The 17,710-nt window shown below is 42.4% G+C and overlaps 1 protein-coding gene across 3 annotated transcripts in view; it reads right to left on the bottom strand.

Annotated features, from left to right (window-relative positions):
• Ctnna3 (catenin (cadherin associated protein), alpha 3) overlaps window positions 1-17,710 on the bottom strand; it is a 1,573,570-nt gene that overhangs the window by 1,435,248 nt on the left and 120,612 nt on the right. For all 3 annotated transcript variants that reach the window (NM_177612.3, NM_001164376.1, XM_006513475.3), the window contains exon 4: window positions 1,450-1,616. In NM_177612.3, coding sequence (NP_808280.2) covers window positions 1,450-1,616 — 167 coding nt within the window. The remainder of the gene's footprint in view (window positions 1-1,449; window positions 1,617-17,710) is intronic.

Here is a 17,710-nt window from a genome sequence, read left to right as displayed (position 1 = left end):
TATGTGTGTGTGTTTAGGTGTATGTGTGTATGTATATGTTTGTGTATGTATGTATATGATTATGTATGTGTATATATGTATGAGTGTATGTATATGTGTGTATGTGTGTGTATATGTATACATGTATGTGTGTATGTGTATATGTGTGTATATGTGCATATGTGCATATATGTGTATGTGTATATGTCTGTATATGTATATATGTATATGTGTGTATATGTGTGTGTGTATATGTGTATGTGTTTCTTGTGCTTTTTGTTACTTTCTGTTGTTTTGTTCTGTTTTTTAATTCTTGGGTTTCCTTGGTTTGGTTTTGGTTTTGGTTTTTTATGAAGACATGGAGTTGGATGGGTGCAGAGATGAGGAAGGTCTGGAAGGAGATGAGGGAGGGGAAACCATAATAAAAATATATTGTATGAAAAAATATTATTTTTTATTTAAAAAATTATTTTTTAAAAAAGCTGTCATAGCGAGGATATGGTTCTAACAAAGAGCATTTGCCCTCCAGGTGCACAGCCATGGATCAGACAAGATAGCAGCACAAAAGAGAAAATAGTAGTGCCTACTTACCAAGGAGGGTAAATTTCCAAACGCCCTAAACTTCCGGTGAAGGCTCCTCTTTCTCACGTCATTTACACTTGCACATGAATAATATTGTCTACACAGCTCTGTGCTGTTGCTTGTTTGGACTCATGTGAGACTCTGGGGAAGTGGCTTAGTGGGTAAAGCATTTGCTCCGTGACTGTGAGGACTGGAGTTCACACCTCGGTGGCACACAAAATCCAGGTGGGCTTGGGGGCTTGCCTGTGAGTTGGAGACAGTGGTCCCCAGGGAAGCCGGCTCGCCAGCCTAGCCAGATCACCAGTCCTGGCTCCAGATCCAGAGTTCTCAACCTGTGGGTTGCGAGTTCTATGGCAACCCTCTACCTCCAAAGACTATTTATAGTACAGTTTATAACAGCAGCAGGATTACAGCTATGAAGTAGCAACGAGAATAATTTTATGGTTGGGAGTCACCACCACATCATGAGGAGCTGCACTAAAGGGTTGGAGCATTAGGAATGATGAGAACCACTGCTCTAGGTAGAGACCCAACTTCGGTAAATAAAGCAGAGGGTAATCAAAGGAGGACACACTGTCCTCCACACTCACATACAAAAGAGAAAATAAAATAAAATAAATACTTCGGTAAAGGGCATGCTAATTGTATGTTCAAAGGTCTAAAATTCCCTCCCTGCCAATTCCTCCTCCCATAAGCCGCCTGATGTCCTTTCACAATGGCTTTAAGACTAGCAAGTTCTGGCTTCATTCTTGGGTGGATGCACCGGTCTTCATAACTCTATCTGATAAAGGCTTCTGATAAAGATGAGGCAGGAGGCACCAGGATTGATGCTTGCTTCAAGATTGGAATTAAAACTGAAAACAACAGCAAAGCAAATTGTCTACTTACAGATGACACATGCTGCAAGAGGCACATGACATCAATCATGTCGGCAAGAACAAGGAGTCTTGTAACTGCTGCCAACAGGGCGCGGGCGGCTTGAACCACGGCCTCCCTTTTCGGGAGGTAACAGGGGTCGTCTGTAAATCTCTCAGCTGATACCTTCAGAGCTTTGCCTGAAGAAAAAAAAAAAAAAAAAACACAACCCCAGATAAATCATCGTTTCAATTTCAGCTGCATCTATTTCAGCATTAATCAGCTAACCTGACTCCAAGGATATTCCCTGAGTAACTAATATTAAACCGCCACACGATACTTAGAGCAGCACATCTTAATGAACAACGCAGCTTCAGATCAGCGTTTGGTTTTGGTGAGCGTTCTGGCGTTCAAAGAAGCATGGTGTCACCTTCCCGTGGAGGAAAATTATTCTCAGCTGATGAGCAGCCTCGAGTCAAAATTGCTATCTACTGCTGCAGCTGCTCCGATCTCCACTGCTGGGAAATGGTTCACGACTAAGATTTCAGGCAGTCATGAAAGTTCATGTTGATGGAAGTAAAGACAGTCTTTGCTGAGTTGCTTTCTAATTCGGGAGAGTTATCCTTGACCTGATATGAAGAGTATCTGACATGTGACCCCTGTGAAAGGGTTGTTTGCTCCCCAGAGGGGTCTCGGGCCGACAGTTTGAGAACCACTGATTTAAAGTAATGTTAGCAGACTGAGGAGGTAATTCAGTGGGCAGAAGGTTTGCCTGACATCTGAGAAGCCCTGAGTTCAATCCTCAGCACCCTCAAGCCAGGCATGGTAGGGCACGCCACTTCAGGGAATAGAGATCCAAGGTATGAGGTCATCCATGGCTACACAGAATATGATAGTCCAGAATGTGATAACCTCACTCTGATAATAGCTTCACGTGGCCAGACTTACTCTACGCCATGTATCGACTCATGGACATTCTAAAGTTTAGTGACAAAAATAATGGTTTACAAAACGATTGTCAGAGAAATATCTCCATTATTTGTAGGTCTTTTCATTTAAAGTCTATTTTGCTATAATAGTAGTGTGTGCTAATTTGCTTTTAAAGTGACCAATATAGAAGGGTCTAAAGGAACAAGGGAAAGGTGGCCTTCTCCATCCTCAGCTCATACAGAATAGCTACATCTGATGTTCAAGTTTCATAGTATAGACTTGTTCCATCATTGAGTTAACGCACATCTATTTCTCTTATAACCCAGCAGGGCTGGTGAGATGGCTCAGTGGGTAAAGGTGTTTGCCACCAAAGCCGTGGACCTGAGTTCAAGCCCCAAGGTCCACATAACAGAGAAAACTGAATCCCCACACATGCCTCCACACATCTGACCTCCACACATGTGTCTGGCACGTGCAATAAAACCCTAAAAAAATTTCTGAGCTCTATTTTCCAAACACAAATATTTGTTTATTTATGAGCTCTCGTTGTACATCAATTCCATTAAAATCTAAACAAGTTTGCTGTGCTCAAGTTAGGCGGCACAACAGAGGATGTTAAGAAAGTAGAAGAAGGACTGGAGAGATGGCTCAATAATTAAGGGTGAACTTGCCCTTGCAAAGGACTCAAGTTTACAGAATCCACATGATGACACACAACTGTGATCTGACACCCTCTACTAACCTCCAGGGGAACTAGGCACACACATGGTACACATATAAGAATTGGGTAAACACATACATAAAATAAAAATAAAAAGATCTTTAATTTAAGAGACAAAATGAATAGACAACCTGTAGAATGAGGGAAGATACTTTCAACTCATGTATCTAAGAAGTCATGTATCCCTTCTATAGGAAGGGTGAAGTGGTAGTAATGTGTTGCTATTTGCTAAGAGACTGAAGGGATAAGAAACAAATTCTAAGAAGAAAAGGTAACAATTAAGAGGACCTCTGTAGACTCTTTGACACACACACACACATACACACACACCCAGACACCTGCATGGTCTTAGGCTGCTGAAGCAACACTGGATTCCGCAATGGTAAGCAGTGAGGATTTTTGCTTGTGGTCAAACAGTGAGCTGACGTAATATGATTCCTGCTCAAAACGATTGACCTCCAAGGACTGTGCTCTCACTGCTCCACGTACCTTCTAAGTGTGATATCCGACTGATGGACCCAATAATCAAATGTGTCAACCTTTCATTTTCCATCCTGCAGTTCTGACAGTGTGTGGTTGTAAGCAAAGGCAAGTTTGCCAAGAATCTGACACTCATATCAAGGTTGCTAACAAGGCTTCCAAGTCCATTCTCTCAGGTGATACTTAGGTAGGAAAATAAGATCAATGACCCAATTTTTCAGTCTGTAGAAAACTCCTGGGGATTTGCAAGCCTATGATAAGCAGCTTCCTGTTATGGAGGCAGGACCAGAAATCAGTGTTTACAATGCAGATGTTATTCAATAAATATTATAATTGAATTAAATGAAAAATCGACAGTCTAGTTTAAACCTTATAACTTAATAATAAAAGGATAAAACAGCTTTACACTTATTTATTTTATTATTTTCCTCTGATGAATGTTTTGCCTGCAGGTACATATGTGCATCATACATATGTTTGGTGCCCATAAAGACATGAAAGGCCATCATTTGCCCTGGAACTAGACTTATAGACAGTTGTGAGCCAGTATGTAGATACTGGGAATTGAACTCATGTGCTCTACAAGAGCCACAAATGCTCTTAATTGCTGAACTAACTCTCCAGCCCTAGTCCACCTTTTAAATGGGCAAAGGCCATAAATAAGAATTCTTCAAAAGAAGAAATACAAATGGCACATGAGAAGAACTTCTCTGAAAATCAGTCTGGCAGTTCCTCAGAAAATTGGACATAGTACTACCAGAAGATCCAGCAATACCTCATCTGGGCATATACCCAGAAGATGCTCCAACTGGTTATAAGGACACCTGCTCCACTATGTTCATAGCAGCCTTATTTATAATAGCCAGAGGCTGGAAAGAAGCTGGAAAGAACCCAGATGTCCCTCAACAGAAGAATGGATACAGAAAATGTGGTACATTTACACAACGAAGTACTACTAAGCTATTAAAAACAATGAATTTATGAAATTCTTAGGCAAATGGATGGATCTGGAGGATATCATCCTGAGTGAGGTAACCCAATCACAAAAGAACACACATGATATGCACTCACTGATAAGTGGATATTAGCCCAGAAACTTAGAATACCCAAGATACATGTTGCAAAACACATGAAACTCAAGAAGAAGGAAGACCAAAGTGTGGATACTTCGTTCCATCTTAGAATGGGGAACAGAATACCCATCGAAAGAGTTACAGAGACAAAGTTCAGAGCTGAGATGGAAGGAATGACCATCCAGAGACTGCCCTACCCAAAAACAACCACCAAACGCAGACACTATTGCATATGCCAGCAAGATTTTGCTGACAGAACCCTGATATAGCTCTCTCTTGTGAGGCTATGCCAGTGCCTGGCAAATACAGAAGTGGATGCTCACAGTCATCTATTGGATGGAACACAGGGCCCCCAATGGAGGAGCTAGAGAAAGTACCCAAGGAGCTGAAGGGGTCTGCATCCCTATAGGAGGAACAACAATATGAACTAACCAGTACCCCCAGAGCTCGTGTCTCTAGCTGCATGTGTAGCAGAAGATGGCCTAGTCAGCCATCATTGGGAGGAGAGGCCCTTCATCTTGCGAAGATTATATGCCCCAGTACAGGGGAATGCCAGGGCCAAGAAGCAGGAGTGGGTGCGTTGGGGAGCAGGGCGGGGGGAGGGTATATAGGGGACTTTTGGGATAGCATTTGAAATGTAAATGAAGAAAATATCTAATAAAAAATTGGTTTGGAAAAAAAAGAAAAGATCTTCTAGTGTTAACATAATCTAAATTATTAAGCCAATAATTACATTCATATTAAGGTTTTAGGTAAGGCCCCTTGCCATGGTTATTTTTGGTTGGTTAAAAAAAATGGGCACATATGTTTAGTACTCAAAAGCAAGACATTAAAGACTGGTCAGCACAGGAAGTGAGAGAAGGGAGACTGACTGGGGATGTGTATGTGCTAGAAACTATCACTGTCCTAATTTCTCTACCAGAGGAAAGAACTCCTAGAAGGAAGCAGCAGAAAGGGATGATCTACATTGTCACTAGCTTCCTCCTGTGGTCAGGGATAGGGGCACCCGAGATTATTGAAGGTTAATTAAAGGTTGCTGGCAGAAGTCTCCAGGGAAGAACACTGCAACAAACCCAGGAAGAAAACCCGGAGAGATGACACAACGTTTAAATGTGCACGGCCCTTGCAGGACTCAGGGAAGGTTCCCAGCACCCATACGAGGTGGCTCACAACACTAACTCCAGTCCCAAGGAACCCACAGCCCTCTTCTAGCCTCCATGGGCAACTTCAGGAATGCAAACATACCCTCACAAATGCATAGAAATAATTTTTTTAAATACCAATAAATCCTTCTTTAAAGAACAATGATGAATGAGCACATGGACACAGGATAGGAAAGCAGAGAGACCCTAGGATATCCTGCAAAGATCGACATTTGCTAAACTTAAAAAAAAAAAAAAATTGAGCAGTTGCAATTAATTAAGCCGACTCCAAGTAATTCTTCCACTGTAATCCAAAAACAAATTATTATTTTGTCCTCCACTCACAGCATAATAGTGAAAGACTGTTGCAAAATTCAACTCTCAGCTCACCTAGCCAGGCCACTAACTTTCTAGTCCTTAGGAATTCACATAATCTTTTCCTGTATTGAATTCATCATACAAACTCAAACATTTTAGAAACTCTACAAGGAGGGCAGATGAGATGTTAGCTCCCCAGAGAAGAGTATCAGAGTTCTTAAAAGTCAAAGGCATTCTCCACATCACGCTAATACCTTAGCTCTTCTTATGTGCAGATTTATTATATCAGAACCAAAGCTATTCCCATGAAACTTCTGGAACACTTTCTTAACAGTGGTACTGCAATGGGATCTCCCATGACAACCCATCAGGAAACTCTTGTGATCAGTCACAGTACTTCAGAGGTTCAACTCTTCCCATCCAGTGAGATATCAACAGTGACCTTCACTTTCAAATGCCTCTCTCTCTCTCTCTCTCAGGAAGGCTGAAACTGGTATTTACTGAACTGGGTAAATGCCAAGCATAAGAAAAAAAAGGACAGGTCAAAAAATATTGGTCAAAAAAAGAAGGCAATGAAATGTTTTCATTGTGAGACAGGGAGTGAAGGGGATCGGAGCCCCTGGTTCCTTCTTTGGGGTCACCACCATAGACTGTGAGCACTGGGTAAGGCAAGTGCACACTTAAATATCCTCAAAAGTCTCTAGTGCCACAAAGAAAAGCACAATAGAAACATAACCTACAAAATTCAGGTGACAGCAGATGCTGGCGAGGATGTGGAGAAAGAGGAACACTCCTCCATTGTTGGTGGGATTGCAAGCTTGTACAACCACTCTGGAAATCAGTCTGGCGGTTCCTCAGAAAATTGGACATAGTACTACCGGAGGATCCCGCAATACCTATCCTGGGCATATATCCAGAAGATGCCCCAACGGGTAAGAAGGACACATGCTCCACTATGTTCATAGCAGCCTTATTTATAATAGCCAGAAGCTGGAAAGAACCCAGATGCCCCTCAACAGAGGAATGGATACAAAAAATGTGGTACATTTACACAATGGAGTACTACTCAGCTATTAAAAAGAACGAATTTATGAAATTCCTAGGCAAATGGTTGGACCTGGAGGGCATCATCCTGAGTGAGGTAACACAATCACAAAAGAACTCAAATGATATGTACTCACTGATAAGTGGATATTAGCCCAGAAACTTAGTATACCCGAGATATAAGATACAATTTGCAAAACATGAAACTGAAGAAGAACGAAGACCAAAGTATGGATACTTTGCCCCTTCTTAGAATTGGAAACAATCACCCATGGAAGGAGTTACAGAGACAAGGTTTGGAGCTGAGACAAAAGGATGGACCATCTAGAGACTGCCATATCCAGAGATCCATCCCATAATTAGCCTCCAAATGATGATACCATTGCATACACTAGCAAGATTTTGCTGAAAGGACCCTGATATAGCTGTCTCTTGTGAGACTAGGCCGGGGCCTAGCAAACACATAAGTAGATGCTCACAGTCAGCTATTGGATGGAGCACAGGGCCCCCAATGGAGGAGCTAGAGAAAGTATCCAAGGAGCTAAAGAGATCTGCAACCCTGTAGGTGCAACAACATTATGAACTAACCAGTACCCCGGAGCTCTGTACTCTAGCTGCATATGTATCAAAAGATGGCCTAGTCGGCCATCACTGGAAAGAGAGGCCCATTGGACACGCAAACTTTATATGCCCCAATACAGGGGAATCCCAGGGCCAAAAAATGGGAATGGGTGGGTAGGGAAGTGGGAGGGAGGGTATGGGGGACTTTTGGGATAGCATTCTAAATGTAATTGAGGAAAATACGTAATAATAAAAAATATTTAAAAAAAAAAAAGAAACATAACCTACAATCATGTGTGAGCATAGAAAAAGGCGAAGGACATACACAACTCCTTTCTGGGAACCTGAAGACTCGTGTTATATTACTGACCCTGGAAGACTTGAGTATAATCCCAGCTAGCTGGAGAGTCTCCTGTGGGTTGTTTTTTGTTTTTGTTTTTGTTTTTGTTTTCCAGTTGATTTCGACATGGCACTTAGAACCTTTCAAATTTAGACTGGTGTTTAGCATTTTTACATAAAACTCCGTCTGAGCTGGGCACAGTGGCTCCCACACAGAGAATCCCAGCACTTGGGAGGTAGAAACAGGAGCCTCAGGAGTTCGCAGGCCGCCTCAGCTATGTAGTGAGTTTGAGGCTGGTCTGAACATAGTGAGAGTCTGCTTTTTGATAGTTTGTATCAAAACTTACTTTCTTTCTTTGTTTCCTCAGTGACTATTTCTTTTAACTTCTAGAAGCTACACTTGTTCTGCGTACCTAAACCTCAATGTCATGGCTGCACACTTGGATTCTTCTCATTGAATCATAACTTCAGTTTGAAACTGATCTTAGTGTGGGCTGTAGATGTGTGAGAGAAAAAGGAGAGGGGCAAAAACCACTCAGCTGTAAGGAACATGAGATGAGTCCAGCAGCTCCTCTCTCTCCATAACGACACTTCAGGCACATACATGTTTTGCCTCCCAGTAGTCATCTCTAACAAAGATTGAAGGGCAGCACTCAGATTCATATTTTCTGATGCCTTATGGGATGAATTTGAATCTTACAATTGGTGGATCTAGTATGTTGAAGTCCAGTCAGCCCCCCCTTAATGGTTCTGTCGAGATGGGCTAGTAAGTGCTGATTTGGTAGGAACTCAATGGGTGAAAAGCTAAATCTGAGTGTTTTATAATGTCTCATGTTCGTGTGAGAGAAGTAACAGTGGTTTGAATGTTAAGAGACCCATTTTCTACTACTAGAGCATCTTGGAAAAGGTATTGAAACCTTGAGAAGAAAGAATGTCCTCTAGAAATTAAAGACTGTAGGCAGCCACAGAATGCACAACAGATGGGAGAAGATGCACAAAGGAGCAAAGAATTTCGTTTTTGCCTCCTACAACATCAAGGCCACCAACGCTATCAAAGATCAAATGCCTGTCACCTTAAAAAAGCAGATTGGACCCCAGGATCCAGTCAAGAGCTGACCCTTTCCTATCCAGAGACTAAAAGAATTGATTTGTCCAAAGAAAGGCATTGCCAATCATAAAAAGAGTAAGAAAACAATCACAAAAGTTGATGCATTCATCCAAATATTTCAACAGAGTTAGAGCTTTATCTAAGAAGGTACCACTACATCTCTACTGGTAAGATTATTTCTGTGGAGATAATGGTGAGCCTCGTGATTTTTAACCTTATATGATTAAACGTTTTGTCTGTCCAATTTTCTCCTTCTTATGTCCATGATCACCAGCAATAGTATGGTCTTTGTTTAGGTTTCCTTTATTGTTCCACCTACTAAGAACATTTTCTGGCTGGGTCATTGTCTTTTGCTCTAAATGATGGTTTTTCATTATAAATCAATTCTGTACATATAATAAAACTTATAATTTAGGAAATTAATTCTGAGTGGGAGAGACAGCTCTATGGGTAAATGAGCTTGCATCCAAGGCTGATGAACTGAGTTCAATTTCTGGCGCCCTCGTGGTGGAAGACGGTGACTCCCATAGGTTGTCCTCTAGCTATCACATTGGAGGTATCCTGGCCCAAAGTGGATGTTAATCATAAACAGCAGAATCCACCCTAGCTACATTTAAAAGCAAAGGCCCAGAAATTCAAGTGTTAATGCTCTCAGGGCAGAAATATCAGCCAAGATAAACCTCTAGCACCTGCATAGTTCTGTCTTGCTGGAAATCGCCCCTCTGCCGCCATCTGACAGGCAACACTCATGATGCAAAGAATCACACTGAAGACCCTCTGTCAGCATTATCCCGAGAAAATGCATCTGCCACTAGACAACAAGAAGAGCTTCCCGATCCATCACAGTCACTCACAGCAGCCTGCTTGGTCTCGTGGGGCCACACTCTCGACAGCCAGTGAGGCTAGAAAATGTCTGAGTTTGTGGACCCCTGAGATCTCTCAGACACTGAGCCACCAACCAGGCAGCATACACTAGCTGGTCCCAGGCCCCTGACACATACAAAGGACTGCCTGGTCTGGCCTCAATGAGAGAAGATGCACCTAACCCTTGAGAGACTTGAGGCCCCAGGGAATGGGGAGCCCTGGGGTGGTGGACATCCTCTTGGAGACAAGAAAGGAGTAATGGGATGAGGAACTGTCAGAGGGCGGACCAGGAGGGGGATAAAAAAAAAATGGTTAAAGATAATGATAAAAAAAAAAAAAGAAAGAAAAAGAAAATGTCTGGGTTTGTTCTTTAGCTTTACAATCTGTGCAACATTCATTGTGTCTTCCGAATATTCACACTGGACAAGAGCTGGGATTGGTCAGGTGACCTAACCCATGCCTGTCAGCCTTGCACTGCTTCCAATACTTAAACTGAATGATATTTGGGCTCTCTCTCTCCTTTCCCTCTCTCTCTCCCCCTCCCCCTCTCTCTCTTGCTCACTCGCTCGCTCTTTCCCTTTCTCTTCTGCCATTCTTAGGACATCAAGATCTATTATTCTGTTTCCTCATGAAGACTGTAACGGAGATAGTTCCCACTGGTAAATGTCAAAGTGCTTTTGAAAAGGTGTGCAGCTGTATGCACGCAAGGCAGCTCTTGCTACTAATTATTCACAGCTTGTCATTCACTGAAGAGCTTTTGATGTAACAATCATGAAAGGGAAAAGCTTAACCACTAAAAAGTGTCTCCACTCATTATGTTTGACACGGCCATTTGGAACAGTTAGGTAACTTCCCAGGTACTTGAGATAATTCACCTGGTTACCTATATCAAACAACTCCCCACATTAAGAACAGGCACTGGGACCAGGAAGATGGCTCAGTGGGTAAAGGCACTTGCTTCCAAGTCTGACAACTTTAGTTTAATTCCCAAACTTGCATAGTGGAGTTGTCCTCTGGTTTCCACATGTGGACCTATAGGCAAACAGACAGACAGACAAACACACACACACACACACACACACACAAAGAGGTATTTACACATACATACAAATGTAATTTATATATTTAGGATTTTTTATTTTTATTTAGGTGGATCTGTGTGCCTACCTCTGTATGTGCACACGTGAGTACAGGAACCTGTGGAGTGAGAAGAGAGTACCCAGTTCCCTGTAACTAGAGTCATAAGCAGTTGTGAGCAAATGTGGGTGCTGGGAATCACACCTGGGTCTTCTCGGAGAACAGCATTCTCTTAGCCACTGAGCCATCTCTCCAGCTCCAGTGAAATTGTTTTAAAAAAGAATTAACCTAGAAATACAAAGGAGGAAACTGTTCACTTTTCAGACACAGACCCAGAAGTTCTATGCCTTTCAACAACTGCTAACCTATATTTATACTCATTCTCAACTGTGTAAAATCTTAGCCATTCTCCCCGACCCCTAGTGTATCTAATGCGATCTTTTCTCTTTTCTGGGGTAGTTTCAAGTTTTAATAAGGGAGTGCTAAGTTCCATTTGACTCATCCTCTGACCTAGGTAAATATTTGCGACATCCTTTTAACTGCTGACGTCACCTTCGCCATGAGCGTTCGCCCAGTGTTCTCCCAGCCTTAATCGACCACATATCTCCACAGACCTCACTCAGGTATGGATATAAAACCACAAAAAGGAAATAACCATTACAAGATTAAAGGGGAGCTGAGCAATGGAAATCCGACAGAACGGTGTTGAGAGATGAAAGCAAGAAGGGGCGGTGGCGACGTGGGACATGACCTGAGAAGCTGGTCTTCAGGAGTGTGAAGGACGCTCTGTCCAGGAACTACCAGAAAGATGGAAGACAGAGCCGGGTAGCAGATCAGAGCCAAGGTGACTGGCTGAATTTCTGTGTGTGAGGCTCTGTGCTCCCTGCTCCCTGAGAAGCTCATTACTCCCCTCCAGTCATAAAATGGGGATTATTTTCCCCACATAATTAAGAGATTATCCGGGGAGAAATTAAGGTGCTACTGAATGCCAGAATAAAGTCCTTCGTGTCTTGAGAGCATCAGTGCTGTCAAGACTGGTAAGAAAGAGGGAGAATGCCAAGAAAAGAAATATATAAGGGACATGGTGTGCCAGATCCAGAGATGCCTTCAGAGGACAGTACACATCAATACCTATGTACCGTGTATGTGTGTGGTGGTCCCTACAGGGACCAGAAGGGGGCACCAGATCCCCTACAACTGGCATAACAGATGGTTGTGAGCTACCCATGTGGGTGCTGGGAACTCAACCTGGATTCTCTGAGAGAACAGCCAGTGCCTTTATCGTCTGAGCTGTCACTCCAGCCCTAAAGGTAACACAATTTTAAGAACTGGAAGAGAAAAATGCATTTGACCTTAGCCACAGAATAAGGTTGTACCACTGAGCTCTTGGAGTTGAAGGCGGTTTTAATATAGCATTTTACTATGTAGCAAATAAGACAAGAGAGTCGAGTGCTGCCATTCAACTTTTACTATCAACTAGTGAGAAAAAGCGGGTGACTTCATTGCTGCTGTATGCCACTAGTATGCAGATTGCCTTGACAAGCTACGAATAAAATTAGGAGAGAATGGTGGCATACAGGAGGAAAAGGGTGTGGACAGAGTAGGTTCTGCTGTACTTGCCATACACAAAAAAGAGTCAGGACACTGCTTAGAGTGATGGCATATGCAACGGGGATAATTGTACAGCTAAAAGTAACACGTCACATCACTAAATAATAAAATCGAGATTGGGTGAGATTTCTATCTGTTTTAAGTATATATATGAACAAGATTCATATTTCATAAAAGAAAATGTAGTGGTTTGAGTAGGTGTGGCCCCATAGATTCATGTGTTGGATGCTTGGCCCAAAGGGAGCGGCACTATTAGGAGGCGTGGCCTTGGTGGAGGAAGTGCGTGTGTCACTGTGGAGGTGGGCTTTGGGGCCTCACAGCTATGCTTAAGCTATGCCCTGTGGAATTCAAGTCTCCTCCTGGCCGCCTTCAGATCAAGATGTAGAACCCTTGGCTCCTCCAGCACCAAGTCTGCCTGCAGGCTGTCATGCTTCCTGCAATAGTGGCAATGGACAGAATCTGTAAGCCAGCCCCAATTAAATGTTGTCCTTTATGCGTGTTGCCTTGGTTATGGTGTCTCTTCACAGCAATAAAACCCTAAGACAGAGTAAATAGGAAATGACCTCTTTGGCTAACCAGCCAAAGGGAAATGTTGTTAGCACACATTTAAAGTTATGGAGTAATCATAAGGAGATACAGGTGCAGAGGGCTTCCTCTGAGGGTAGGCTGGGGGCAATGAAGGTTTCCCTAGTGATGCTGGAATAAAAGTAGCAAGATGCACAAGAGCTGCTCCTTTCTACCATTGGCTGCTCTACAGAGATGATGTGCGTGTTTTACCCTGAAGTATTTATACGTAGAAATTAAGTTCAACATCTGAAACTATCATCAGTTAGATCTCCCCATTCTTGACCATACCTGTACTGTGATGGCTTGTATATGTTCAGCTCAGGGAGTGGCACAATTAGAAGGTGTGGCGCTGTTGGAGTGGGTGTGGCCTTGTTGGAGTGGGTGTGTCACTGTGGATGTGGGTTTTAAGGCCCTCACGCTAGCTAACTGGAAGTAAGTATTCTGCCAGCAGCCTTCAGATGAACACTGCCATGTTCCCAGCAGTAAAACCCTAAGTAAGACACCTATCCTGTCCTCTCTTTATGTATATATATATATATATATAGAGAGAGAGAGAGAGAGATTCTGTGACTTCTTCAACTCATTCATCTCCTACAATTACTCTCATGGAATACCCTGGAATTAAGTTCTATTACCTTAATCTTCGAAAGGTAAGGGATCAGAACTTTTGCTTGTTGATGAAATTGGAGAACAATAAACATCTAGTTCAGCTAGTATATTAACTGTCCAGAAAAGGGAAGTCAGAGAATGGGAGGTAGAGAGGGAGGGAAGGAGGGAGGGGGAGACCTAACATTAGAGTTCCTTACCTAACACGGGATTTTCTATAGTCCATAATGTAATACTCCTTCTTTGTCCATTTTGCTCTTAAATGTTTCTGCCTGACTTTTAGGAGTTCTGAGACATTTACTTCGGGGAACCTGCATGCGCTCTAATACATAAAATGGGAACGCTGAACCTGTCCTGTCTCATAGCCTGATCCTGGGAGGGTGAGAATACAGAAGCTCTGGAATGTCGTCTCTTCCATTTACCTCAAGGCTTACCAGTTCCTCTTCCCTGCAGAAGACTTACGGTTCTTCTTCTGTTCAAATTGCACACATACAAAAGTGCCGCCACTAAAGGAATTTGATCTCCTGCTCTGAGTACTAGATTTTATTGGGACTTTCTCCCTTTTCTCTATTCCCTGTAAGCTGACTGTGTCCCAATTTATCACTGCCTGGAAATCACCGGCTCCCAACCTTGAGAAGTACCATAGCTCTGAACAGAAAACTGTCTCCTTGGGATATGGAATCATAAAGCTCCTCCAAGAGAATCAAAACCATTGAGGATTCTCTGCCACGTGGGTGACTCAGAAGCAGGCCTCAAAACGGATAAGCAAAGCTATGCTGTTTCCGTTCATGCCTCACAAACGCAGACCCCTAAGTAACAGTGGGATACAGGAATCAATAGAGCTTGGTAACTTCTACCACTGAGACCTCATTGACTACATTGTTACCCCCAGCTAAGTTCAATACAGCACATGATCAAATTTATGAAAGAATATATAGGATTCAAAACCATATTATACCTAGAAATTATCCTTTCAGGTAGAGTAGATGGTACCGGTAATAACAACCAATGACTTTGAACTCCAGGATATCGGAGGCCGCTGTCCTATCTCTAAAGGAGACAACTCTGGTTCCATTCATCTGCTTGTTCTCCTCTGGGGTCAGGCGTAGCTAGTAATTAGCACATCTCCATCCGATAGGAAAACTAGTGGAAGCCACATAAGCACAATATTAAATATTATCGACTGGCACATTTGCCAGTACTTACAAAAAAAAATAATAATAAGGCACCATTGTTGTGGTGTGTGCCTGTGATCCCAGCACTCAGAAAACTAAGAAGATTGACAGAATAAACCCATGGACTGTCTCCACTACATAGCAAGGTTCTGCCTCAAAATAAAAATAGGTGTTCAAAAATTAACCATTAATGCAGCAAGCAACAGCTAACGCAGAGACCCATGATTGGTCAAAGTGTGGAGAATAAGAACCCGTGGGATGCTCAGGCCTAAACAGGATATCTATGTCACTCCATCCAAGGCTCAAAGAATGTTCTGGGAAAAGAGGTAGAAAAATATGTAAGAGTTAGGGGAAAGTGTTAACAAACAGTGTTGCCTTGACATTGGCATGGCCATTGTACTCATGGATTCACTGCTGAGCTTTAAGTGTCAGTGTGGCACGGCCTGGAATTACCTGGGAGGAGAGTTTCAGTGGAGGAACTGTCTGGATTAGGTTGTGTCTATGCCTAGGTATATATGCCTATGGGCTATGATCAAGACTGTTAGTTGGTGTAGGAAGACTCAAGCTGAATTTGGGCAGCACCATTTCTTAGTGTGAGACAGAAGAAAGCTAGCTGAGCATAAGAAGCAACCAAAGATCCGTTAATTTCTCTCTGCTCTTGGCTGTGGTTGTGATGCACCCGGCTGCTTCCGTTCCTGAAACTTAGAAACTAAGTCTCCTCACCCCTAGAACAGAGCTGACAGTGATGAGCATGAGTTCACAGGATTGGGGGGGGGGGGACTAACACCTGTGTCCACCACAGAGATCGACCCTCGATGTGCCTCACAGTATTAAATACATAGATGCTAACATAAAGCCTGTGATTTACATCATCAGGATCAGAGATGCTTTGGAGACTCTTCCACACATTGGCATGAAAGGAATTTTCCTACAGCAAGAACCTGGTCTTGTTACTGTTTTCTTAGAAATTTCCTAATATCCGTTGTCATTTATGTCTGATATCACACTTTTTTTGCATCCATCGCAGGAACGGCAGAGCTTCTCCTCCAACGTGAATGATGGTCAGAGAAAGGATGTACAACAGAAAGAGAAGATGAGATGAAGCCAAAAGTGTAATGGGGGAACGGGGACTGTGTAGCATTTTCTTAGTCAGGGAAACAGTGTTTTAGAAAAGAGAAAGGACCAACTCTGTCAGACGTAATAACAGCTCAAATCCGGTGACAGTAAAGACATAAGAGTTTTTAAAAGACACGAGAGAGTATGAGAGTTTGCTTTCTAAATAACGTGTGCTTCGGGGGACACCAAAAGAGCAGTCACACCATCTAGTGAATGGTTAGAGCTGTGTTGTTGACCACAGCATGTGTCACCACTCATTGTGGAAGAAGTGTCGGATCTGTATCACTTGTGGTGAGCACCAACATCCCCAAGAAGGACACACTATGGAACCAAACTACACAGTTACCTAAGTACTTACAGAAAGAATCGACAGGGGAGCACTAAGGATTTGGCCGTAGAGCTTTCTATAAGCTGAACATTGTCAACATTGTAGTTATAACTAGATCTGTGGGGATGAAAAGGCTCCTCAAGAAAATGAGGAGACAGGAGATTCCTAAAACTAATGCTTAAGAAAAAAATACAAGGGAATGATAGGGAGAAGTGGGTGAGGAAAGAGAGAAGGAGGAGGTGGAGAATATAACAGGTAATGTTCTAGAGAGAAGGCGGGGAAGATCCAACATGATAAACAAATAGAGCCAAGGAGTAGAAGAGACTTTAAAGTGTGCCTGAGTAATTATATTAAACAATAAATCATCCATGCACCAGAACAGATGCGGTAAAATGGGATTATGTATTTAAGAAGAAAATAGGAAAATAGGAAATGGAATTTTTCAGTGAGTACTTGCCAATCATCGGGTAGAGGCAAACTAGCACCAGAAAAAAAAAGAAAAGAAAAGAAAAGAGAAGAGAAGAGAAGAGAAGAGAAGAGAAGAGAAGAGAAGAAGAAAAAAGAAAAGAAAAAGAAAAAGCAATGAAAGAGAAGAGGAAGGAGCACATGGCAAAAGAATAAGCCTTCCCAGAAAAAAAAAGAAACAAAAAGGCTAGGATCCAGATTAATTTCCAAGAATTTTTAAAAAGAACTATTTTCTTTGAAACTGAAGAAACAGGAATAGTCGAGGATAGAAATTCTTAAGATTTTTATTCCTGGCTGTGCTGGTTAATTTTAACTGAAAACTTGACACAACCTAGAATTATCTGGGAAGAGAATCTTAATGAGGAATTATCTAGAGCAGATTGGCCTATGGGCATGTCTGTGAGGAACTGTCTTGGCTGTTGGCTGATCCAGCCCACTGTGGGCAGCACTATTCCCTAAACTGAGCCCTGAACTATATGAGGCAGAAGACAGGAAGTGATCATCGATCCTGTGTTTATCCTCTCTGCTCTGCACTGTGGATGTGGTGCATTAAATTCCTACCTTGACCTCCACTGAGTAAGAGACCATAGCCTAGCATCATAAGCCAAATAAACCCTTTCTTTCTCCCCGCCCCCCAAAATTGTTTTTTTATTAGGTATTTTCTTCATTTACATTTCCAGTGCTATGTTTTTAATTTTGAATATTTGTCACAGCAACAGGCATGAAACTAGAATACTGCACTGGTCTGAATAAGAATAGCCCTAAAGGC

This window comes from Mus musculus, chromosome 10 (assembly GCF_000001635.26).
Source record: "Mus musculus strain C57BL/6J chromosome 10, GRCm38.p6 C57BL/6J".
Taxonomy (NCBI): Eukaryota; Metazoa; Chordata; class Mammalia; order Rodentia; family Muridae; genus Mus; species Mus musculus.
This window is presented reverse-complemented; position numbering and strand designations above follow the sequence as displayed.